This window comes from Haplochromis burtoni, unplaced genomic scaffold (assembly GCF_018398535.1).
Source record: "Haplochromis burtoni strain Fernald_Lab_line unplaced genomic scaffold, NCSU_Asbu1 Contig_179, whole genome shotgun sequence".
Taxonomy (NCBI): domain Eukaryota; kingdom Metazoa; phylum Chordata; class Actinopteri; order Cichliformes; family Cichlidae; genus Haplochromis; species Haplochromis burtoni.
Window position 1 is genome coordinate 162,653 of NW_024582540.1, and position 27,794 is coordinate 190,446.

Here is a 27,794-nt window from a genome sequence, read left to right on the forward strand (position 1 = left end):
GGGTGAGGGTAAGGAGATCGGACAAAAGACACACTATAGAAGAGAGCCTGAGTTTAATAATCATTAATAACTTAAATGCAGAGTGGTGTAGTGAGTGAAAAAAGATGAGTGAAGAAGTAACACTTAGTGCATCATGGCAAGCCCCCTACACCCTAGGCCTTTCGCAATGTAACTAGAGGAGGATTCAAAGTCACCTGATCCAGCCCTAACTACAAGTTTCATCAAAAAGGACATTTTTGAGCCTAATTTTAAGAGTAGAGACGGTGCCTGTCTCCCAAATCCAAACTGGTTCCACAGAAGGCCTGAAAGCTGAAGGCTGTGCCTCAGATTCTACTTTTAAACACCCTGGGAACCCCAAGTTCACTCTGTCAACTTACCAACATCTGATGCTTTGTGGACCTTAACGATTTCTGCCAGGTCAAAGTTCCCAGCTATAATAGCCACCTGGAAATGGGAACAGAGAAACGTACAGGGAGTGGAAAGGAACAACATGAAAAAACATTTCCGTCCTAACTTTTTCACTAAATATTCAACACTTTCAACACTTTGTTGAAGGAGATTGTGTAAAAATCTGTATAGCGCTACACTGACCAACCTCCATTATGTACAAGCAAATTATATTTGATGTGCATAAAACAAATGTCAGTATGTCAGTATCAATTTTCTGCTTCATCAGCTATAAAGGCTGGACTCCAACATTAGGTTGCATATTTCAGTTAATTTAGCTGTGACGTACTAGTGTGTAAACCTTTTGTATACCTCACATACCTGAAAAGCAGTCTGGCTATTGTAGTTCTTTATCTCTTTATTGGCTCCCCGGAACAGGAGAACCCGTGCACAGCTCTCCTGAAGGACAACAGAGAGTTGTGTGTGTTTACCTATAGGAGTATTACATGTCACTGTCCTTCATTCTATTGTATGCAACAGCATACAGATATGCAAACAAATACACATGATGACTCCCAAACACAGATTCTAGATAGACACAGCAATCACTTACATATGTCATTCTTTGGAGCACTTATGGATGTTGTTTTGCAGCTTCTAATTGTCCTCTCAATTAGACACGGACAGTTTAAGAAGTATAAGTCATGTTTAACGAATTGCTTCACATCTACTGTCTGCATTAGTAAAAATAGTTTTCTGAATGTCAGATCAGACAAAGTGCACCTAAAATTAACTCCTCGTCTGTTAACCAGTGCAGCTATTAATGGGCGTATCAGCGATGGGCCAAAGAAAATTGTATGTCTCCAGAACCTGTTTTCTAACATCACATGCTACTGAAAAAGGACGACCAAGAAAAGCACATCACGCCATGGAGGCAAGATGAATTATTTCAAATTTACTAGGAAAAACTTTGAACAATTCGGACATGGTTTTAGAAAGTCAAATATCAAGAGGAGTATAATAATTTGTGTGCTATGCAGCATGACAGTGGTTGCCAGAGGCAGCATTACAAGCAACCTCTTTGATCACTTCCAAAAGAAACAGACTTACAAAACTGTTTGAAAATGAGTCTGACAGAGGTGACAGTGTAAAAAAAGAACAAGAATGTCTCTTGAGAAACGCCTGTGGCTAAAACATGAATTTGTGAATTCAGGAAGAAGCCCGTTCCATGAGGTGCTTTTTAAAAAATACAAGGCAGTTATGTTTGAATTCAATGAGTTTTTGGCAACTAAGGCACTATTTTATGACGAGAAGCGTTGGTGGAAGAACACTAACTGCTGTAGGTTGAATCTAAACAAAAATATGATCTAAAGTACAAAGAGAAGTTAGCCACAGACATATGCCGTGTTCCCACTTCAGAAGGCTTACATTATTCCTATAGACATACAGTAACCTTAACCATAACTGCTACTAGTCTAGCCCTGACACTAAGGCTTCACTCCAAATTTTCTTGATCTACATTATGGCTTTTAAAACCCAAGACAGACAGGTCCTCATAGTGTGACTGTGCATACAGATTCATGTTTCCACAATATGTGAAATAATCCCCACCTATATCCACATCATTGCAGTGATACAGTACAAGGCAACATTTTTTCTAGACTTTCTTGTATTTTTTTTTTCTTTACTGGTTTTGTGCAATAGTTTTCAGATGATTCGAAGGCCTTCAAAGGTTTTATTTGGACACTGATTGCTTTTTTCAGTCCAGTCCTTGTACCTGAGCATTTTCAGAGGGATATTTGCATTTTTTTTTTGCTTGTTAAGCAACTTAACACTAACCTATGAAACATTCAAGTATAAATGTGTCTACATGTAACAGCCAACTTAGCAAAGACCCAATTTCAAATTGTATGCTTTACTGTCAAGTCATTTGTTCCCATTTATTCAGCAAATCTACTAAAAATGCCAGACAGATAATTTGTATATTTGCACTAAGACAGTGATTTTAAAAGCACTAATAGAAACTTAACATATCTCGGCGTGGAAACTACAGTATCTGAAGGTCCTATCTTTAAAAAGAAAAGAAAAAAAGAAAGAAAAAGAAAACAAATCCAACAAAGTCTTAAACAGAACATGAGAGAAGCATCTGGTCCTTCAGTTGATGGATTTTCTGTTCAGTGAGCCCTCATCAGAAATGGTCTCAATGGAAGGGTAGCTTTCAAGAAGCCATTGTTAAGGAAGGAAATAAGGCAGAAAGGGCAAAGAGTTGGAAAATTACACAAGAACCGGACTAAAAATCAGTGGCAACATGGAGGGATGAATCTAACTTTGACAGAAAACGAGCAAGGATCTCAACATTATTAAAGCAGTGTGAGGTCATCTTGGCAGAGAATGGAACAAAAGACAGCCAAACTCCAGAGAAGAGAAGTACAGTTTAAAAAACCCGGAGAACCATTTCTGAAGTTTAGTTAAAAAAAAATTACAAGATATAGGCCGTGCTCAAGAATAAAGGTTGTCATACCAAATACTGACTTTCATGTATGTTTTAATTGTACAAACTTTACGTACTGTATTTCCATATAAATGTTTCCACTTTGTAAATGCTTCAGTAAATAACTGAGTTTTTATGACTTACGTCTTGGACGTTTCCATCTAAGCAAATGTTTAGTACATATTGAATTTACTAATTGTACTATGTCTGGCTGCGCTACACACATGTCTTTGGACTCAAATGTACTCAAATGAGTACATTTAGCAATATCAGCCAGAAAGTGTGAAAGCTCCAGTAAATATAGTAAAATATGTCGCACTTGTGGCATGACATTTTGTAGGTGGTTTGAAAAGGTATTTAACATAATATATAGCTTGTTTGAAAAGCAACAGATTAATTAGAATTCAAAAAGTGTTGGTATAAAAAACATGGGCTTAATTTAATAATAATTAAAAGAAGGAGAAGAAGAAAAAGAGGAAGGAATCTTAACAATTACAGAACAGACTTCCTGATTAGTTCACAACAACAAATTTCCGTTTTACTCTGCGTAGAACTAGTGTGACATACTGTGTGTAAATGAGTACACACCCCTCGGCAAGAAAGCCCAGCTGTAAATTGACAGGATTGTGTGTCCATGTGCTGGCTGGTTGAGGGTCGATATGTAATTTAACACAGAGAGCAGAATTAATAGGACTAACCTTTCACTAAAATCAGCAAAGTGACTCTAGTGACTCTTAGTGAGTCACACACATTCAGGAACATGCATACCCAGATTCATTTATTATGTTGTTCAGTTAATACATCCATGTGGTTTTACTCTTCAGGCTCTTTATAGCAGATGATCCACTCCTGTATGCACTGGAGCACCCTCTTCTGGTAAAACACAGATGCTAGTATTGGCAGGGGATGTGATGGATCACACCTTTAATCTGTTGCTTTTCAAACAAGCTATATATTATGTTAAATACTTTTTCAAACCACCTACAAAATGTCATGCCACAAGTATTTGTGCAACAACTTTTTGTTTACTATATTTACTGGAGCTTCCACACTTTCTGGCTGATATTGCTAAATGTACTCATTTGAGTACGGCTGTATATTAGGCATGACGCCAGGTGAAACACAAAGAAATAGGAAAAGTCTCTGTAAACACTGATGGTGAATACACCGAGTATATTTAAAAACAGAGCAAGTGTTATATGCATAATATATGATTACTCTTTATGCTAATATCTAAAACACACTTGAGGCTAAAATTGCCAAAAAAGCTATATAGATAAATGCCTACGGCTATTAGATTAAGTAATGCTAATCACCCATACCTCAGGCAGCTGCACACACACAGATACACACACACACATACACAGGTAAATAAACGCAGACATTTTTCAGTGTAAAGCCTCATAATCATCATTCTTCGAGAACGCTAAATGGGTACAGGTTTTCATTCATGCAGACCTTCGAGTGCATATGAAAGATGTACAAATATATTTCCATCATCTCTTTGGAGTGACAACAGAGAATAATGGAGAATATATATCAAGGTTAGAGAGGAATGCTACAAGTGAAAGAACAGAGGAAGATACAAAGACTATGTGAAGGTCGTTTAGAATATAACGCGCACCGCAGTCTTTCTTTCTAGCAATGACACAACAAGGCCAGGCTAGTTCAAAAGTTTCAAAACTTTTCCAAGCAGTCTCTATAAGGAGATAGAAAGCAGCGATAATAAGTGTCTGTCACACAGACCAGGTGGACCTGAACTTTAGCATTATTAATTATTGCTTATTAATGCAACTTTGGCATTTAACCTGCAAGGTAAACATGCATGTTATATTGGTATTAACCTCGAGTATGTGTCTTGACTCAAACGTGTGTTCTAATTAACCTAAAGTCATTATGCACAGGCACGCACACACACACACAGTCTAATTACAATGTGGACCACATGTGTTCCTCTTCTCTGCAAGTCTTCCTACAATAATCCATAATCCAGTTCTCACTGCTGTTTGTTAGATGTGATTGCTTTAGATTCATAGACATGCAAACAGAAGTGATTTAGATCAAGTACTCTTCACTAACGATCAGGTCAGTCATGTGTAAAAAGTGTGACAGATGGTTCCTCTAACAGACATGTTTATACATTTGAGGATTCCTTTTGCCCTTAAAATTGAAGCAGCAGATCTGGCATCCTTCACTGAAAAGTGAGCATGCTTTTACAGTTGTTTGTGATTAACATCAAAGAGGATTTAAAATTGAAACATTTATATCAAGCTGATATGTTATTCTTCTGTGCAACAACAATATAATAATTAACGGTCTAGCAGGATATCATTGGTCTGACTGCTTTGGATAGATCCGTTTGTGTCTTGCACAGCCTCTGTTTAATTTCACTCATCAGTGTTGCCATTTTCTACAGTACTTTGTCCCTTCTAAATCATTAAACCCATGACCTCCTAAGCATGTGAGCCCTGCCTTCATTCACTGCTTCTGCCAAGCTGAAAGCCCACTAAGTAACTTAAATAGCCAGTCAGACCCAAAGAATAGGACCTTCGGGGCAGTGCTCAAGTACATTTTATTGATGATTACTGAATCTTTTTATTCAGCAAACTCCATCTTCATCTTTCTGTCCATCCATCTGTATGGATCTATTGACATTAGAACAACTGGTTTCCCAGTTGATTGTAGCAGTGCATTTCTTACTTTTATTGCACATAAGCATTCATGTAGGCCTGCTTTTGGCCTTCTGAACCCTTCGACACAATTTTCCTGGGATTGATCAGCTCAACGTCGTATTCGTCTCGAGTGGCAGGATAACAGCAGTCCTCATCACAAGAGCTTGGACAAGATCCACTACAAACCTAAAGACTTTAAAGTTGCAGAAAAAGAAAGTTGCACAAGTAACTGTAAATTAAACTATTTACCCAGTCTGTCTGTGGCTGCATTCCCCTCTTCGAAAGCAGGCACACATGAGTTTCAATCAGTTCAGAGGATTTTATACTGGCAATATTTTCCTGAAAATATAGCTAACTACTGTTTGCTAGTGGTGTAATTCTTCAAAACCACTGTTAAGTTTATACCTTGATTTTTTTTTTTTTGAAGTGATGAAAAAAATAAAGAAGAAAAAAAAGTCCACTCTCATAGTTAAGGTGCAAAGTAGGAATGATGTTGGAATACATTTGTGGTCACAGATTGAGAATTACTGTATCCCATAATCATTCCTGCATATTTAGTGCGGCCATGCAAAATACCACCTTCATACAATTAAAATCTTCAAGTCACCGGCCCTTAAATTACACAAGCTTAGGTCAAGATATTGCTTTTTTATTTAGACCTTTTAAAGAACAGTGACCAGCTACGTGACATTTTCACTGCTGAAAGAAGAAAAACGCTGGAAAAATAAGACAAACGATAGATATAAAAATGGGTGCATTAAATCTAGTGATAGCTGGAATAGGCTTCAAGCCCCCTACTCCACGCAACCCTGAAATGGTTAAGTAGGAGAAAATGGATGGATGATACCTCTAATTCAGAGCAAAGGTAAAGATCTAAACCTCAAACCAAGTCTTCATACTATTTTTTTTTTCATACTAAATTTTAATGATTGATGTTTTGGGAATTTCCCGGTCTAAAAAGAGAGATCGTGACAATGTAATTGTGTAAACAGGTCCATGTTCCCACTACATGAGTAATACATTACACACACTCTTCTGAGCAGTGAACATGAAGTGCCTTAAATCACACGAATGTGTTACAAACAATAAGTATTAAGTATTTATACTGTGTTCACCACACACACACACAGATAATGTGATGTTGATCATCACGACTGAAATTAGCTGTGCAGCACTAAGTTAAACCACAACATTCCAACATACACACAAACACACACGTTTCAGTTCATTTGGGAGAGAGAAAGCGAGAGGAGAAAGCACTTATTTAATGTTAATCAAATCTCTGCTTCCCAGCAAAGCTGTACAAAAGCTTCTTCTCTTTGAGAAGCCTTAACCTAGCCTAGTGTATCACATTTAATACATGCAGTTCTTTGACACTTCTACATCATCAGTGTGATTTTTACCCCCTGAAAAAACAAAATAAATTGCACAGCCAGATGTAGCGAATACAATACAATTCAAAAGTCATTCACGGAAATTCCAATTTCATTAATTTTATTTAAAACAAATTTGTCAGATGGTTCAATAAACTCTCCATTTTCAAAAATTAGAATTTTCAAGGTTCAGGCTTCATGGGGTTAAACCAAAAAGCACCTGGCTGCTCTACATCTACATGGTTTGCTCAGGAGAATTCTGGTTTATACTGCCCTCATCTCCCACTACCCTAATCTACTTCTTGTTCATTCATATTACGAAATACTGCACGTTAACATCAAGCATTTATCCTCATTATTATTAATATTATTGTTATTAAAATATTGTTTTATTTGAAGCTACTATATCTAGATTTGAAGCTACATGCAGATTTTCTTGTAGATTACACGGATGTCAAACTCACTAAGACTCACAGCCATCTGGCACTATGAAAGCTGGTAGGCACGTATTCACAGATTTATACTTGGATTTGTGCAGTTTTGTTTTGTTTTTTTTCTGTTTGGTTTCACCAGAACAAAATACAAACTAATTCTATAAACAAGTATTTACTATCTTACTATAGCCTGATAAAAGTTTTCAATTATCTGAAACTGTTGGAAACAGTGAAATTAGACTGGGTGATATTTATTAACACGGGAATGGAAACTGTAGCTTATTTAACACTGGTACACAATTCTCCTGCCATAAATATTTAATGCGCGCAAACCCGAAGTGGGAAATAGTGCCCTACATGCACCATTTACTGTTTGAGTAAGATTTGCTAAGTAAGTATATAATGCCTAGTCTGTCAGACAAAGTTTTATTCTAAAAATTAAACAATCTATGAATACGTACTCACTGGACACATTATAACTGCTCAGCCAATCAAATTTCAGCAGTACATTGCACTTAGTCATTTAGACATAGTCAAGATGACCAGCTGAAGTTTAAATTGAGCATCAGTGCAGCGAAGAAAGTTACTTAGAAGGTGGTATGGTTATTGGTTTCAGACGAGCTTGTCTAAGTATTTCATAAATTGCTGATCAACTGGGATTTTCCCATACAGCCATCTTTAGATCTACAGAGAATGATCTAAAAAAGAGGAAATATCCAGTCAGCAGCAGTTCTCTGGGCAAAAATCTCTTGTTTAATGCTGGTCAGAGGAGAATGATTCCTCTGAGTTGGTCAGAAGGCGACTCAAAATCCACTTGTTATAACACGAAAAACCTTGAAAACCTTTTCCTTGAAAAACAGGAAATGGAGCCAACAGAAGATTGGAAAATAAACATCACCAAATAAGCACTGTTTAAATACATCAGTCTGCCTGAACCATGTCCATCCCTATGCATGTATGACCACACCTATCTTCTAAAGGCTGCTTCCAGCAAGGTAACGAACCATCTCACAAAGCTCAGATAATATCCGACTGGTTTCTTGAACGTGACAATGTGTTCACTGTATTCAAAAAGCCTGAAAAGGGAGATTCACAGGACGGATATGCAGTAAATTTGCAGCAACTGTGTGATGCTATCATGGCAGTAGTAATCACTGAGAAAATGTTTCTAGCACCTTATTGAATCTACACCACAAAGAATTAAAACTGCTGTGAAGACAAAAGTCCAACCCAATGCCAGCAAGGTATACCAAAAGAAGTGAATGGCATGTTTATATGCGCTGCACTGACATCTTCAGTATGAGAAACGTGGGCTTAGCGTTAAGAGCAATAGACGGGGCATGGAAGCTGTATGGCAATTATAAGCAGGCTCAAATGCATCTTTGTTTAGAAACACGATCTGCAAAGCATCAAGAATTAAATTACATTCTATCCCTGCCTGGTGCATACTTTAATGCAAACTGTATTAGTAACCCACAACTGATAAAATATCTCTAATTGTTGCTCACTTCAGTGGCACAACCACACTTAGACCAATTCTCTTCAGTTGGCCTTTTTAGCCTGGCATCAAAATTCATACAATGGAGAAAATTGCCAGGTGGATTATTCCTGTGGTTTCGACGTTATGAATCCGTCGACGTTATGAAACACACACAAACACTCGATGCAGCGTGGTGGCTGTTCTGTAACTTTACAGACACTGTAAGTAACATCCCTGGAGTCTCTGAGCTTAATATATGTCCTTGACCAAGAAAGTTGAGTGGCACAGCGTTCAGTGCTGTAGCACAATCATTGCTTCTACTATTCGTGGAAAATAGGCATAGACAAATACTTACACTGAAAGAATATATCGTCAGAGTATTCAAATCCTTCACCTTTTGCATGCTTTATGGCATTCAGCTAGTAGGGTACAGTATAGAAAAGGAGACCCTGTTTTTGTAAAGGTACCACAGTTCACACACTGGTAAATAAGGCACTGATCAGAGCAAGGATATATCTTATCCTTTGATTCTTCCACAAAGCCCTCAATAAATCGGAAAAAAGATTAAGCCTGGATCCTGCAGCATATTCCTAGACAAACTGAGTAGCTTAGAGGAAGGGTCACAGTCAAGGAGGCAACCCAGTAGTTGCCCTAAATGAGGTTTAGAAGTCCTCTACAGAGACTGGGGCAGTTGAAAGGATAACAGAACTCTATCAATTAGTAAAAGATCAAGACAACAATGAAATGGCTTCAGGACAAGTTTCTGACTGTGACTGGTGCAGCCAAAGGGCAAATGGAGCTTGAGAGGATCTGTCAGGAAGATTAAAATAAACTGACCAAATCCAGGTGTGTAAAGCCTGTAGAGGCTTAACCAAGAAGACTCAAGAATGCACTGGCTCCCAAGTGTCTGAAAAGATCTGAAATCCTTTGTAAATAAATTTTCTTTTGTTTTATGCATATATTTGTTTACTTCATCCTTATGGGTTATTGAGTATTTACCGATATGAAAAACATTACAATGAAGTCCAATAAAGGATTGTGCACATGCTGGATTTCTCAGACCTACTTCACAGACAACAGATGTACAGTGCAAGATTTTTGAGTTATTCCTAATAGAATATTTATGTATAATTTTAGTTTTTTTAGACAACAAAAATCACTAGTCTAAAGCGTATTAAGAAAGCCAACACACTCAGCTGAGAAGCTAGCTCTGGTGCCTGCCGTATAATGTAAATGCATCAAAGAGCCATTAACCACCATGTCCTTGATTTTTCACCCTGCTACTGAATGGGACATTTCTCTACTGTACTAGCACTAAACATCTACACTGGATGTAAACTGTATAACGCACAGGGCTACAACACAAATGCAATTCCCTTCATTCTCCAAGCAAATAGTCCATAAATGTTATTTATGTTTTTCCTGAAACAAGTGTTTGTACCTGGTTGTAGAGCGCACACACATGCAGAGCCGTGTTTCCAGATGCATTTTGAGCACTCATGTCGGCTCCATAGAATAGCAGGTGTTCCAAATGCTGCACATGGCCATAGCGACATGCCTGAAAGGACAGAGATAAAACATTTACACTAACAGAGTCAAAAAGAAGTAAACACGGTCTCTGGGAAAAGAATGCAAATTAATGGGATAACAGTGATATATGTAGGGAAATGAAATGTTTTAAAGAATGACAAAGTCCAGAAATGAACCACAGATGCAATCTGCATTTGCAACTTAAATAAGTAAATTAGTCAATTTTCGGGTCTTAAAGTTCATCAAGAGCCAAAGGGCAATAATCGCTGTATTAAAATAGTCCAAAATAACAGGCAAATGTAGCAATTTCGCCAACAAGGTAACAGAGACTTGTTGCTTGTTAAATGCCCCATCACCCCTGCAAGGAACTGTTTTAAGCCAAGAAAAATCTCTCTTTAAAATGGCCAAATTAATATAATGTAACCTTAATCTTTTCTTCATCACAACATACAACTGTATACTGGAATAGTTTGAATTTATCATAATCATAATACAAAGAGAAGCCAAGATATCTTTCTATGTCTTTATACAGATTATCTAAATGGTTGAAAGCTAATCTTCAGACCATGCTTTTCCTTGAGCTAATTCCTTTCTAAAAAATATTCTCACCTATGCTAACAGTTTCTAAACAGAAGAGGAAATCTTATTTGCATCACCTAAGGCTAAATGAAATCTGTGAAGCTCTTCTGGCAAGAGTTATGCCTTTTCCTACTTTTTCTGCTTCTTGTTTCACATAACTCTGAGCAATAAACTTTTCATCTAATCTCTATCTTTTCCTTCTTCTTTTTTGTCTCCAAATCTGCGGTTTGTGCGCCTTACTGACAAAGAGGTACACGATTCTCCCCAGCAATTGTTCTCTCACTTCTGTATTCTGTCTCGCTAACAGTGTGTGACAGCAGTGCGAATGTGCACAAATGATTCTGGGATTGTTGTTGGTTATCAGCCCTTTTGCAGTGTATCCTATTGTACACAATACATGCCCAAGGAATGCTAATGCTCGGAAGGGCACAGAGAAGGGGAGAGATGTGGAAGGAGAGTTAAAATGAAAGGATTGGAGTAAAAGTGTGATGGACTGAAGAATTCTTAGATTTACTTTATTTTTGAGTAATAGTGAAAACATACATAAGAACAAATAACTGTAAAAGCATCTTTGCTCTCTTATCCTAAACCCCCTCTATATTTTCAGCAAAGAGACTTCCTGGGTGATTTCACTAAACTCTTTTACGCAATCTTGTCATGAATTGCTTTTTAACACCACTTCCTTAAAAAGTAAGAAGGTGTGTGATGGTGAGATGTGGTTATTAGCATAATCTGCGCTAAAGTTGCTTTGTGGATGTCTTTCTTGGGCTGTGTGGCCAGGCCCCGGAAGGCCATACACAAAACCACAGATGCAGTAAAACAGTAAAAAGTTTATTCTAAATTCATTCAAGTGTCCTTGGGTAAAATACGGAACTCCAAGTTTCTCTGCTGTAATTGGTGTGTCAGTGTTTGTGTGAACGGTTGAAAGAAAAGTGCATGATAAAGAGCTTTGTACAAGCAGTATGCTTGAGAAGTAAGTAAGTGTAGACTGTTTTGACATTTCACTACAGAAATGTAGAGGCTGAGTGAATGCCATAAAATCTCTTAAACAGCATCTAGATATCCCTTCGCGTATGAGGCCTTTTCGTCTTTCCAGTACAGCGAGCTTCCTTTGAGCTGACATGTTCAATAAAACCCTCTCAAACACAAAGGCTGGTTTAGTTCACAAATAACTTTTACATTTCGTTTAAGACTTTTATTAATTTTGTTTATTATCCTTGGAAACAAAGTTCACTTTAACTAATCTCTGCAATCAAAAACAAATTGAGAATGTTTGATCTTGCTCATAATAACTTCCAAGTAAGAATAATTGCAATACCTTGAGATCAAACACACTTAAGCAGTGTTGTCTAAGTAACTATGGAGAAAAAGAAAAACAGACAGATGAAGGTGAAATTCATGTCAACATGTAATAAAAAAGGTTTGTGTGGGAGACAGGCAAACAGATACTGACATGATCCACGCAGCCCCTCTTTAATGATCCGCGTTCCTCTTGGTCCTAACTTCAAATTTCTTATTATATTCATGGGAGGAATACACAACCCCCCCCCCTTCCTAATATAAAGCCATAAACATTTGTGAAGACAAAGAAGGTTCCCATTCAAATACACTAAGCTTGATTCTGTTACTATGTTGCCACTCAACATTTGACATGCAAGAACTTTCAGACATAAAAATCCTGACACAAATAAAAACACTATATAGGGACTATGCATTATCTTTATAGGGCATGACAAGCCTGTATATGTGTGTGTGTGTGTGTGTGTGTGTCTAACATTATGTTGGCAGCACATTGTAAATAAATAATAATAATAAATAAAATTCTACACTTTAGTCATATAGGAACACTGTACCTCTCCATTGGTAGGTACAAACGCAGATTAAATTAATGGCTAGCTATGTAATATATATATATAAAATTATAGAATATTTTGTGGGGGTTATTTCTACTAATAGTAAGCAGGTAGTAAATACAGTAAAAAAAATACTGTCGAAATACTAAAAGTATCCATAAATGACTCAATGTGTATTTACAGCCACTTTAGGTTGGTAATAACTCAGACACAACTGCATATTTTCTAGGACAGTAGGCAACAAGTGGTTAAAAGCACTTCGATTTGCCCATTAATTTAAGCAACCTTACTTATTTTTCACGGGCTTTCTTGGCCAAAGCCCAAGTTTAATAATGTGCTTTCTATAAACTAGGCTATTACTTTCCAGGTCTTCTTATACAGTTATTGTTCATGGCTATACTCTTTTATAAAAGGTCTACAATCAGACTCAGTAAGTCTTTCCACCTGTGTACTCTTTACACGTGCTTTGGAAGAGGTATATTCATCATTAAAACAAGTAGAAAAACAAAATCAGCACCATGGACAGTTTCAGGAGGGAGGGAAGCAGGTGCAAAATATGACATGAACTTCTCCATAAAGCGAGCAAGATATGTGTGTACATAAGTATATGTGCATAATACTTCAATATAACTGCGGTAATGACTGTCCCAAACAATTGGAAGCCCAAATTTCACAGGTCCTGAGCCTCAGTTATGTATAAACAGTAGCTCAGTTTGTTTTTTGTTATTTTCGGAGGCAATCTGTGCTCAGAGATTTCTGTTGACACTCCTGCAGATTATTTGCGCACCGGGAGACACACTTCATAAAACTCAGATTGATCTCCCCTCTCACCAGCTTTCCCAGTGTGCCCTACTACAGTTATTTGTTGACTCACATTCGCACCCACTTCACACATATGTTGGTGAGTTGTCCAGAGGTGACATAAGAGCCTGGACCTGTCTAGCATTATGTGGACAATTTACACTGCCTATACAACAACGGTGTCAGTAGTTTGTCTTAAAAGATTAGCCAAAACCTCTAACGTACAGGTCTCATGCCTTTTTGATAGTATATACTAGTGCTGTCAAAATTAACGTGTTAACGTAAACTAATCCGCCATTACGGTCAACGCGATTACAATGTCCAAGTGGAGTTAGCCTCGCACGTGCGCAAATGGGCAGTAGATCTGGTAGTGACGGGCAGCTGAAACAATCAACTCAATATGGAAGATGATAAACGCACATTTGCCCTATCGATGGGAAATTTGAGTATTAAAAAAATAACAAGACAGAACAGTTGACCGACATAAAGTATTATGCACATTGTGCAAGAAGGAATTTTCTTTTCGCCAAAGCACTTCCAGCCTAAAATATCACATTGACGCGAAGCACACGTTAATCGGGAATGCTGCTCGGACTTTGGCTAACGTGTCAGCCAGCTTGCCACAAACCACTCACGGAGCATCGGGGACTCAGTAAGTCTATCTCTGACATATTGACTGACACAATTGCCAAGTGGACTGCAACAAACTACTGACCTATTAATTATTGTTGAGAATACGCGCTTTAAAAAGCTTTGGTTTCAAGGACTTGAAGCGCCTCCCCAAGAGTGACAGAGAGAGAGAGAGTGGATACATTTTGTTAACATGAATGTTCAAGATGTTCAACAAACATCTTAAGTGCGTATATTTTCCCTTTTTTCTCGAGTCTGTTTGCTCATGCAAAATGAAATTAGATTAATATAGAATAAAAATGAAGGATATTTACTCAGAATCAGAGAGACTTTATTTATCCCCAAGGGGCAATTAAGATACAACAGAGCAGCATGATGCTAAAAATAAGGACAGGGCATAAACAGGAAATAAGAATGAGATTTAAAAAAAAATACTTAAAATATACAGTATATACACAGTTTTAAAATTACATTGACTGAATACGTGAGTAAATAACTGTAAGTGACTAAAGGTGAATAAAGTGTCGACAGAATAAAAATATTAATTGTGATTTAAATTGTGATTAATCAAAATTAATCCACTGTAACCCTGTGATGAATCTGATTAAACATTTTAATTGTTTGACAGCACTAATACATATTATATATTAGTGTATACTTACCAATTATTATATAGGTTTTTTAAAAAGATGTATTTCACAGGAGAGAACCTGTGTTAAAAGATTCAAGAAATCTATTCAAATTCTCTTTGAATTTAAGGATACATTCTTTGTGTTTATTCTGCATTTACTTTATTGTATTGCATAAATGTCAGTTACAAGCTTAAATATAAAGTTGAAAAAATGTAATTGCAACCAGGCTATTGATCAAGTAATTGCGATTAATCGCGATTAATTACAGAAAATTGTGAGATTAATTCCATCATTTTTTTTAATCTATTGACAGCGCTAGTATATCCCTAATACAATGCTTTTGTTAAACTGATTTTATATAAAGAGTCACAGGTTTTCAAAACTATAAAATAGTCTGTACACAGCCCTACAACGTTATCTGTGTGTATGTGTGTGCATGCAAGTGCGCATGTCTGAGCAGAACAGTTTAAGTCCAAAACCATTATAGTGAAGACACTTTCTGTCCTGAAGATTTCAAGGTTTTAAGGCTTAAGATTCAGCTATTTGGCTGTGGTTAATTTGGTTTAGGGTAAAAATGTGGTTTGGGTTAGGGCAGTGGTTCCCAAACTCTTTTTGCTGGCCCCCTTTGATTTACAAGAAAAATGTTCGGCCCCCCCACGCGCGCACACGCACAAACACATCCTCCAACCACACACACCCATATTTTGCTCCACTGCGGTTTATTTCACACCTCAAACATTTAGTAAACAATTGAGCAAATACAAGTAAACTGCAATAAATGACAGGTAGTAATAAAATAAACTACTAACTCTTTTACGCTACGTCCGCACCTATATGGGTATTTTTGAAAACCAAGCTGTTTCGTCCACACGTAAACGGTGTTTCGAATCACCGAAAACTGAGATTTTTTAAAACTCCCTTTTTGCGTTTACGTGTGGACGAGGAATACAGAGTTCGTCACGCAACGTCAAAGGTATGTGCCTTTTTTCACGTCACGCTGTGCGCCACGTTATTGTTTACATGAGATGAATTGCAGAGAGACAAAATACTGTTACTGTTAATCTGACTATCTGCAGGTTTTACACGCTTACATACACACACAGTTACTGTCCCTCCATTTAGAAAGGCAGAGGCGTCACGGTGTAATTATTTTACCTGTAGTTGTTTTTTTTTCCTGTGTAATAATATTCATCATTGTTATCAATACATTTTTCAAAAAATGCCTCTCTGTGCAAAATGGGTTTAAACACATAAACAGCTGTAGGATATTGTTAGTCCGTGATTTGAACCGGGGGAACAAATCGTGGCAGGATCAGCCTGATATTATTTGTATCCCGCTGTAACTTTACTGTATAAAGAGCTAACATCTCCAAAATGTCAGGAGTAATTAGTCATTACAACAAGTGTTTGTGAACTAAAAATCAAGAATGTGGGATACTGTTTGTCCCTGATTTGAAGAGCCCAGCACGTGCTCCCGACGAAGGGAAAACCAATTATGCAGGGGAGACCTACCTTGGCACTTGTGCAGGTGAAACCAAAGGGAAGATATGCTTCACCATATTTTCTAGTCTTTGGCTTAGAATGAAGTTGGTTTGGAAACATATTCAGCTATGCTTCATCTCCTGCTTTGCGTTTCTGTAGTGTCCAAGCGTTTTGTTCCCCCCACTTTTCATACCGCGCCCCCCCTGCCATGGCTCTGCGCCCCCCCTAGGGGGCGGGCCCCACACTTTGGGAAGGTCTGGGTTAGGGTAATGTGTGTATTACTGTGTATTACCTGGTGTATCTCCTGCCAGCCATTCTCATCCACACAGCCGACCTGTGCATGATCATGCAGCAGCAGCTCACAGCAGTAGGGATCTCCTCCTACCATCGAACTGTGGTAGAGAGGAGTTAGCCCCCTGCTGTCTTTATAGTCAGGAGATGCACCCAAGTCCAACAGCGTCTAGTGGGAAAAGAGGCAAGTTTAAGGTTTTAAGTCACCAGTTTTGGTTGAATTTTCACAGTGAAATGGGAAGATAAAAGAGACCTTTGCATGGATGAATAACAATAACCAAAAATAATAAATAAGAATTAAAATACAAGTTAATGTTTACACTTTACTAGTTAAAGATACAAGATAAAAGCTATTTTAAAGTTGTTTTCTATTGCTGTTATGACGCTAAGAATATCAGCATTAGGGCTACCACAAACGATTATTTTGATAATCGACTAGTCACCGATTATTTTTGCAATTAGTCGACTAATCAGATCATGCATCCATTGAGCATAAAACATACAGCTTATTGCACCAGAATGCATCTGCTCTTATATAACTATCATTAGCTTACAGCTTTAAGTGTTTAAGATATGTGCTAACTAAAAATAAAGACAAGATGATAGTTTATTAAATTTTAATGAAGTTTGCAGATTGCTTCGGTGGAGTTTAATAAACTCAGCCGTCTGATCCTTGCTATCTAAAATATAACTGGACACCGGAGTATATTCTCAAGCATCTCACACTTCTGATAATCAGCTGTCTGCTTGACGTTTATTCAGCTGTGTAAAAACTATAACTTTAATCTCAGCCAAACCGATTTACTCAGGAACAAATAAAATACTGAAAAAAGCCAAACAATAAGATTTTTAAGTTATCTAAGTGATTTGTATATGTTTAACCTGAGTAGCGAAAGATAGCAGTGGGTGTGAAAACGAGTCCACTGGCTCTAGTGAGCCTGTAACCCCGGCTAGCTAAGAAGCTAGTGGGTAACAGACATCTCTGAAAACGTCGGAGCGCTTTTGAAAATATGCGGTGTCTTGATAAACTGAGCAGATATCTGAGGTTTACACCGCTACATTCTCATCTGAAAATATGTTAAACGTTTATTTTGTGACCCAGAAAGAATAATAAGAGTAACATTAAAACTAAGTAGCTGCCGCCATTGTTGGAAACTGCGCTGGGCCGCGCTATGAACTCTGGGACACAGTTTCTTCTTCTTCGGCGTTTAACGGCAACTGGCATCCTTGTACATGCAGTGCTGCCATCTTCTGTTTCAGTCCGTTATTACACTCTTAAATCCTGCTACTTATTCCTGCGGCTTTTGTGATCTTACAAAGCTTCAAACGATGCGTCGACTATTAAATCAGTCGTCGACGATTTTGATAATCGACGTAATTGTGACTAGTCGACTAATCGTGGCAGCCCTAATCAGCATCCTCCTTTCCTCCCACTTATTTTCCTTCCAATTCTTGAATTCTGTCACCCTAAAGGTCTCACTTAATTCCATCCATCCATTCATGCTGTCATAAGCTGATAGCATGAAGCTGTCATAGGCTGAGAGATCAGGCACACACTGGACAGGCTGCCAGTTCTTTATACTGTTTAACATTAAATTTATAATTCTTGTGTGTTCAAATGCTGAACCTTGCATGTTCAGGCACCTGTTTATGTTAAAGAGCTACTGTAGGCTTATAATAGAAAGCCAGTAGAAAGCTGACATCATCCAATCAAGGCTTGTTGAGAGGCTCAGGAAAAAGCTGGCAGTACTTTTTAGGCTGTAGCTACTGCAATTTGTAACTCTCTCCTATTGGATCTTTAGGATCATTCAATACCATAACTGTGGTATCAAAAGTGGAAATAACTCATTCCAGTTTCAACAGTTCAGTTTCAACAGGAAACATGACTCACACAACCCATTTCATTTGGGTTACAAGCCTCCTCAAACCAGACACATGCAAGGCCATTCAGTGATTCAGTGATTATGTCAGCATATTCAAAGTTCAATCTCACACATTTAGTAAGTGCCCTCTGTGCTCGATAGCTCAAGCACCTGCTGCCAGACATTACCTGCCCATACATTCTCCTTTTCTAGACGGGGAGTTTGCATGAATGTGGTTGAGCCGGCTGAACTGTATATACGTGTGAAATGTGCTCACTATAAGTGCTGTATGGTTTTTGCTGCGCACGGCCTTGTGCAGAGCAGTAATCCCATCTTTTGTTCTGAAGTCCAGATGTGCCCCTCCACTTTTCAGCACCTTGATGAGCTCTGCACAGCTCTCCAGCTGTGCTGCTAGCGTTAGAGGACATTCTGCAAGCACAAGGAAGCAAAGAACACTTTTGAAAACTCAGCTTATTTCCACTGACATTATTGTGCATTCTTCCCCCAAAACATCCACCACTTGAATCGCTGCATTTTTTTTGGGACAAAATTGTCTGTGGCTTTACATTTTCAATGACTCTGCAGTTGGATCACTGCCTTTTTCAGTCGAGATTGTCACCCTCCTGTCTGCTGGCTGCTTCCAGTTGGTGTTAAATCAGCCTATTCTCATGTTTCCCTCACTTCGCAGCTCATCTGCTACACTACAGGTCACCCAGCATTGAAATCTCCTTTATGACTGGACAAACATTTGCATATACACGAGGAGATTAGCAAAGAGAGTAATCCAGCTTTACCCGCTATGCAGAAGGCTTATTTCAGAAAATCCATATATGGTCATTTGTGATGAAGACAGAAGGAGAGAAATGACAAATCAAGGATGGAGAAAAACAATCATCAACAATAAGTAAACTCAAGTATGGCAGGGATGGAAATCTTAGCAGACTTGCTCACCTCCTGTGTCTGGATCATGGAAGTTAGGGTCCAGGCCTTTTTCCAGGAACCTTGAGACCTTTTCAATGTTCCTCTGCTGCACATACTCCATGAATTTCTTCAGGTTTGCCTAATGGAGGGAGACAAGGGAACGGGGAGTAGGGGAAGAGGAGGAAGAAACAGCTGTGATTGGATGATGTCAGACTCCTGTGGATGGGGATGTTTAATAATGCAGTCCAGAGATGAAAGCTGAAGTCATTGCTTACTCTCCTTCTGTGTTTGAAGGTTTTATTTCTGTTCAGTCATGGCAAGCTAATGGAACATGTTCAGAAGATACGGTATATAAGCTATTATAGGACAGACCAAAAAAAGAAATGGACAGAGCTGCAAAACAGCACTGAAAGGGAGAGTTTTCCTTTGGAGATTAGCGGCAAGAAAATGAGATCCTGAGGCTAACGTCATATTTTGAGTTCAGATGTAATGGTTATAACACACACACACACACACACACACACACACACACACACACACACAACAATGGCACAACAATGGCTCTTAATGTTTAAAACCACTTTCATAAAACAAGCACACAGTCGGAAGCACAAGCTCACATGTAAATCATATCCACTCTAAAATACACAGACACACACATGCACACAAAACACTTAATTTCCTTTGTGACTTATGATTAAAAATATTCATCACCTTTACCAATACGAGTGCAAGCCTGTAGAGTATAAAGCGAGAAATGAAGCTGTGAGCAAGGCACCAGTGCTAACACTTCATAATAGATTAAAATAGTCTGACGAATCAGGGCAACAATAAATCTAAAATGCAAAAGTGAAGCCTAGAATTGTACCAATAAGAATGTACTGTAGTTACAGAAGACAAAAGGAATTATTGAGAGAAATTGACCAAACAAAATTTTAATACTGAACACATAAACTGTCAATAAAAAACATGGATGATTGCCTAATATCATCTCCAGGATGTAATTATAAAATATCTGCAGCATCCCAAATGAGATTTACAGAGAACTTTCATTACTCCTTCATTCTCTCAAGGTCTTCCAGTTTCTCTCATTACATAATATCTGCATGTGCTAAAGCCTCGAGACTCATAAACTCATTACATTTCACACAACTTAATGAAGACATGTAACGCAACAAATTTAAACGCGTGCTTACCAACACGAGCACTCACATGCAGTAACGAGAACAAAAAGCAGCAGCCATTTGACACTCACCATGTGCAGCATCATATACTGTTTATCCCACGCTCTGAAAGTCACTCGATACAACACCTTCCAAAATTTCACATCACACACCTCCTTTCTCTTCTCACCAAGTCATCTGCAACCCGCTTGCCTCTACAAGCCCGTGTCTTGTAGACAGACACCACTGACATGCTGTGAGCAGCTGCCGACTGCTACTCTCACTATCTCCAAGTCAAACTGAGAGAAATTCACTTTGGCTTTTCCCTTTTTTTTTCTTTTTTTTTTACAACGTTCAGAGAGGCAGTTGTTATGGTGATGGGATACAAAGACAGCTCTGGCAGCCAATGTACACGAGTGGGAAGAGCATTGAGGTTGGGTTTGTGAATGTGTTACGAACGAGTGTGGTTGTGTGTCCTGCATAAAACCTAGGATAATGCCTTGAAGAGGCTCAGGGATGATTTGCCAGTGATCAGCTGGATCTGATGTGTGTTTTATTGCCTGTTGAACAGAAGACAGACAAAAAGCCTGGATAATGATTTATTTGCTTTGGTGAAGGTCTTAATGAACTCTTTATATTCTTCTCCCTTTTGCTGTCTTTCTGTCACACAAAGAAGGATGCACACTTTTTTATTTTCTCGACATGCTGACATTTGACTAAAAATTCTGAAAATAATTAAAATGGTGACAGTCTGTCATACATCAAATTAAAACGCCAAACCGCTGCGACTAAACTCAGTATGCTTTGCCTGTAAGGCCAGTAATTTGCCATAATACAAATGAAAATACATTTTAATAATCTCTACCTTGAAAACAAAGGTCAAAAGATTTTGTTCAGTTATTCCAAAATATCTGCTAAATATCAAACAGACAGTTTATTTACAACCCAACCAGATTAGCGTGACTTGGTCTACAAATCTATCACAATGAAGTGAAATGATGACATGACATGGCTTGCTAATGTTAACTGAGTGCCACAACTAAACAAGCATAAAGGTAAAGAAAAAAAGTAGGCAAGACAGATTTACAGTACAGCTCGACCAAAAATACTCCACAAATCATCCTGATTTTATCTTTGGGCCAGATAAAAAAATAATCAAACTTTAATCTCTGCACCTCTTTTATGTCTCCTCCTTTAGATGTTGCAATTCTCTTTCTTCCCGAATAAGTTAAAAACTTCCTGTCATCTTTCCAGCTTGAACAAAATACTGAAGAAAAGACTTCAGTGGGCTCAAGGAGAGCATTCATCAATTTACTTCAACCATTTGTGCACTGATTACCTATTACTTTTACTAGGAACCACTTAACAGTAGATAAGTCTATCGTCTACATGTCTGTGAAGGTTCTCAGTCATCCAGGTCATCGTAGTCAAAGGAGCTTGCAAAGAAAAGCGTCTGGACTTCTTTAAGTTGCTTGAAGACGTTTCACCTCTCATCCGAGAAGCTTCTTCAGTTCTAAGGTCAAATGGTGGAGAGTCCCAGATATTAACCTAGTGGGAGTGACCCCCCACAGAGGGACAAAAGGACCCCCTGATGATCCTCTAATCGCCTGAGCCAAGGTGTGAAACTGGGTGTGGGTCCCAATCAGCCAGAGTTTCGGGTGTGTTCATTGTGAAACCTGGCCCCACCTTATCATGCGAATTCCTGAGGTCAGATGGCCCAGGATGTGAGTGGGCGTTAAGGTGTCTGGGAAGGGATCTCAAAACTGGATTATAGATGGCAGAGAGCTGCCTCTGTTCAAAGATGGTCGCTCACAGGACCCACACCCAGTTTCACACCTTGGCTCAGGCGATTAGAGGATCATCAGGGGGTCCTTTTGTCCCTCTGTGGGGGGATACTCCCACTAGGCTTATATCTGGGACTCTCCACCATTTGACCTCAGAACTGAAGAAGCTTCTCGGATGAGAGGTGAAACGTCTTCAAGCAACTTAAAGAAGTCCAGACGCTTTTCTTTGCAAGCTCCTTTGACTCTATCGTCTACATTTTTACTTCATTATGCAAGATTGTGCATATACACAGAGCAGACTGGCACATGAAATAAGAGTCTCCTCCATAGTAGTGTGTTCACATTTCATTCAATCATTTGCCAAGGCTCATTTACACATTACTGTGGCAAGTCTTCCTTATTAGTCACTGGTTATCATTGATCCAGTCTTAGATATAGTATTCTTTCCATTGTTTTCCAGAAAGAACAATAGTGGAAAAACCAAAATTTAATACTCAACATACAAACAATGAAAAAAAAACAGAAAAATCAGCAAATGAGAGAGAGAGAAAGAGAGCAATGGCGAATAAGAAAGCACAGGCAGATGAGTGTCAGAGGTGATTTCCAAAAGAAGGATTGAAAGAGAGAAAGCTACAAGAAGATAGAGAGGCCTGCTATGATGTATGGTTCGGAGATGGAGGGACTGACAAAATCCAGGAGTTGAGCATGATAAGATTTGTAAGGGTTTTATAATTTATAAGAGTAAGATAAGACCCATATGAGATATATGGGTCTCGGACCCAGCGTTTTTGAGTTTATTCTGCATTTTTGAGCTTCTCATGCTAGGTTGTGGTTATTAGTTCTTGTCTGCGTCTCCATGTTTCCTGTTTTATTTTGAAAGAGTCTTTTGTTCTTTGCTCATTGTATCTAGTTTCCCTTCCCGCGTCCCGTCATTATGTTAATTTCTGCTGTTTCCCCATGTGTTCCCACTTTCCCTGATCACCTCCTGTTTTCTGTGTTTCATTGTCAGGTCGTCTGTTATTCTAGCCACATTTTTCATAGTCAGTCATAGTTTATCATTGTGTTCACAGTTTTTTTCATAGTTTGCCACAGTTTTCATGGTTTTTGCTGCTTTCAGCCAAAATAAAGGCTCGTCTTTTGTTCTACCTGCAACTCCTCTCTCCGCATCTGCTTTTGGGCCCTGTTCACAACACTGGCGTACCCCGCCGTGACAGTATCATAGGACTGATCAGGTTGAGCAGTTTGGAAAAAAGGCTGAGATGGTTTAGACACGTTTGGAGGGACAAAGGATGTTGATATGGAGTTGCATAAAAAATTCTTGGATGTACTGAAGGAGGACAACAGTAGGCTGGTGTGACAGAAGAGGATGATGGGGATAGAGTGAGATGATCGACTTCAATGACACCTAAAGTGAGAAGGAGAAGAAAAAGAAGGCAAAGAAGAAGAAGCAGTAAATCTGCACACAGTCTGTACACATTTTTTGTTCTCGGCTTGCCTTGCTCATATAAACATCCTTACAGTTCCACAGTTTGCAATCTCAAGAGATATCACCCGAACTGAGCAAAAACATGCACGGTCACATCCCTGCATGCATCAGCTTTACTCATGAGAGCATGGGCAACAACATCACAGTAACCTCTGTCCCTACAGAGGAAAGGTAATCCCAGCAAAGAGAAGCACTGAGAGAACAAATGACATTATTCTGCTCTGCTTCGGCCACACATAGGCCACACATAGGCCACACATAGGCCACACATACATACTGTTTCAATGACAGAATTTTAAAATGTGTTATTTCAAAGTTTCTGCTGCACAAAACGGCTAAACATATTTTCTGTAAGTAGTTACTATAAGTGTCATTAGAATACCTCATGTTGCAAACTGAGTACATGCTAGTTTTTTTTTTATAAGGAATATGTGTCTTGAGCTTTGACTTGAACTTTCAAAATAAGACAAATGGTCAAAGCGGATTTTGTGCATACACTATTACAATAGTGATGAAGCACCCCTGCAGTGTTGGATCAAGAAAACAGAGAATGAGAGAGAGGGTCAGGCAGGAAGAACTGAATGGCAGTATCTATAATCTATGGCAATTTACCAGCTCAATAAATCAAGAATATATCCTCTTGTTCCTGCTTGAGGCTTGGTAATAAGTTGGTAATAAGGGCAGCGTTCTTATTCTTGAACCCACAACGTTTAACATCTATGAAGTGGAGGGATTTGTCCCTGATTAATTGAGGATTCTGAAAACTGAATACATTTTGTCATATGTGGATAGGTGACTTTGAATACGGTCACAAATCAGTGGCAAGCAGTCAGTGGAAGAGCTACTCCAGCTGGCAAGAGAAGAGAGGATAAAGGTTTCTTCTTTTACTTCAGTACCCTGAAGAGGTTCTTGTCTCTTCCACCACTAAAGAGGGATTATCTGCCACTACTTCATAAAAGCCAGGGTAGGAGGCCAGAAATTATAGAGACAACACAAATCCCCCTGTGCAGCTATTTTCTCTTGGTCTTTTGCTCCCCTTTCATAAAAGATTTTTCATAACTTCACACAAAGAGACGCGAACACTTCATGTCCTATTTAATAGCACATATACACTCAGGTTTAAACAGAACCCAGAGATGAGCCACAAATAAAGAAATCATACACAGCTACAGGAAGTATGTCAGACACTGTCGCTGCCCCATATTTACACTCATTACCACATGGCTACATAGCCCCTGGTCCCACAGCTGGCCAACAGTACGCTTTGCCATGGGTGAGTGATAATTGCAGTGCTCGCTAACATGATACATGTTCAGGAGCATCATATGCTTCTCTAATCTGAGCTGGCTCATAAAATACACACATGCTTTAGGCTGTCATAACTTCTTGGACAATAACTGCAGTAAGAACCACCACACTGGTGTGGTCATGGAGAATCTCTAGGTACTGGCCTACACATTATGGAAGAACATAGGCCCACTATAGATATGGAAGGAATCCTTCACCCAACATAGAACCAGCTGACAGTGCTAGCTATGTAAAGACGGGCATATGGTACAATATAATCCCAATATTTGGCAACAAAGACTGTAAAAAATGTTACTGAGCTTACTGTTGGCACAACACAACTGACTCATATGTGCTTACACTTCAACTTATCAGGTGTAGACTGCCATCAGGGAGCTGTCAGACATATTCAGTATGACAGCGATGCAGAAAACATTTATGACTGTGAGTGATAGTCTGACAAACCTGAACCAACACTGTCACTTAGATTCTCAGCAAAACAGCTGACGCTCAATTTGATGTAATTACTGGTAAGAGCCTTTTTAATATATAAACAACATATCTATGAAATCCCTCCAATGTGAATAGCATAGAAGTACAAAAAAAAATGCTGTCTATGCTTTATTATGTGAAATAGATGTACTTAATATGTTTTTGGCACCAGCAGTCAACCATTAAAAAGGGAAAACTGCCTATTTTTGTGTAGCCACATCAGCAAACACAGACAGCCTTATCTGGCAAAGAGAGTTCCCGATTACGCCGATCGCCTCTTTGTTGACAGCCACTTATATAAAGGCTAGAGCAAGAGCAAGCAGGCCTTGACCCCTGTCTCCCAGATGCTTTGTACAGAGTGCTGCAGGGGCACTGCATTTTAATTAGACACAGCAACTGACTGAGACACAACTCCCTGTTAAATGCATGCAGAACGGTTTCTGCATCATGCAGTTACATTTTGTAGCTCGTGCAGATTTTAAAAGCAATAAGAAATGAGTTAGTATCCATTTCATGAAAAAAAACAAACAGTAAAACAGAAATAACAGTGGCTTTAGATTAATGTGCTTCAGTGTAATTAAAAAATACAAATGATTAAGCCTCAGAGTGCATGCTGAGAGTAAGACTAAAAAGTACTGGTTAGGACTGGATTTCATTTCGTTGTGAAAAGGAGGTGTATTCAGTGGCAGATAACACAAAAGTAGGTTTTACTTTGATAATAAACAGTGCCAAGATGAGTCATGAATGAATTAATAAAAAAAAACAAGACTGTCTATTTTAAAGACAGGACAAGGTACGACTGATTAATAAAGAAAGCAGGAGGAGAGAGGTTTTAAAATATAAGGATGAGAAATTGTACCCACATCATTAAAAAGCTAATTCAGTTGAAAAACATGAGCTTTGTTTCCCATGTAGTGCAATATATTTTATTCTGTATATATATTTCATTATTTTATATACACATACGCATATAATTTATTGCTGTTTGCTTTTCTTTTAGCACCGATGTGGGACAGTGATTCCATTTCATTGTTTGATTGGTTTTTTTTGTAAAGCGTAGACCTCAGGTCTTTGGCAAAACCACTAAGCAGGCAAAGAGGAGGCGGCCACTGGTGGACTTAATCTTCCATTTGATTCAAGCTCAGTATCAAAACAGAGGCTCCTCTTTTTTTAAAGCTCTATTCACAAGAAGGAGAGAAAAAAAAGCAGTTTAATGGTTTAACTAGTTTTATTTGTCAGTTTATTTCATAATTCATGAATTTACTGCAGAGTATGAAGGTCTAGAAGCAGGTTCCCATTAAAAATGCAACACAATGAAGTCGTATGGAAGAAAGACAAGAAAAATGGGGTCACGTGAGGGGGAGGAATGGGAAGAAAGACAGAAGCACAAAACATGATAAAGGGAGGAAAAATACTGAGAAGAAATGCGAGAGCAAAGCAGCAATCTGTTTACAGTACAGCGTTAGTCTTGTTTTCTGCCTGATGTTTTTGTTGACTCTTAAAGCGAATAAAAGGCACAGCACAACTGCTTTGATGAGCACATCGCACCAAGCACAGTCAGTGTAACAATAAAATCTATTGTACATGCCACATGCTTTCTTTTTAAATTTCCAAACAATAAAATGAAACTCTATTTATTATTATTTCATATTATTTAATCATATTTCTCACATTTCCTTCAGTGTTTTCTTTCTCCCTGTGGCCATTTTTTCCCACTTTTCATTTTTCAGCTGTTTTTATTTGTTTCAGTTTTGAGTCTAACACAAAACCTCTCATATCAGGGAGATACAGTGATGGGTCACTACTGGCCAGTTACTTCCTGAGGGGCAGGTTAACCAGATAAGCAGCAAGTTGTAGCAACTTTCGCCTGAACTGATGATCATAAAAAAAGGTAAAGGTCACTTCTATTAATCTCAGGTTATTGTTAGTCATTAATAATGGTCTTTGAATAAATTAAAACAAGGTTGGGCAAAAACATTATGTTTTTTCATTAATTTTGGCCTTCGTCTGCTTGTGCCTAACCGAAGCACCTGGACCCATATGTCTGAGCATCTGACGGATTATGTTAAATCTTTTGCCGCTTTCTTTACACAAATAACCAATTTTGTGGAATGGGTCTTCTTGTTCCCTTAGAGGGAAGGGTCAAAGCAAATCAATACAAAGT

At 38.4% G+C, this 27,794-nt stretch overlaps 1 protein-coding gene across 13 annotated transcripts in view; it reads right to left on the bottom strand.

Annotated features, from left to right (window-relative positions):
* The window catches only part of shank3a (SH3 and multiple ankyrin repeat domains 3a), a 158,928-nt gene that overhangs the window by 76,897 nt on the left and 54,237 nt on the right, over positions 1-27,794 (bottom strand). For 12 of the 13 annotated variants that reach the window (XR_001336747.2, XR_001336746.2, XM_014337404.2 and 9 more), the window contains 6 exons: positions 19,449-19,557; positions 18,775-18,926; positions 16,637-16,804; positions 10,279-10,395; positions 769-846; positions 378-444 (listed from right to left, as the gene is read on the bottom strand). Coding sequence is in view for 11 of the 13 variants with exons in the window: in XM_014337404.2 (XP_014192890.2) it covers positions 378-444; positions 769-846; positions 10,279-10,395; positions 16,637-16,804; positions 18,775-18,926; positions 19,449-19,557 (691 nt within the window). In the remaining 2 variants the exon portion in view is untranslated. Of the gene's footprint in view, positions 1-377; positions 445-768; positions 847-10,278; positions 10,396-16,636; positions 16,805-18,774; positions 18,927-19,448; positions 19,558-20,673; positions 22,013-27,794 lie in introns of those variants that run through there. The other variant, XM_042225705.1, reaches the window with a different exon arrangement.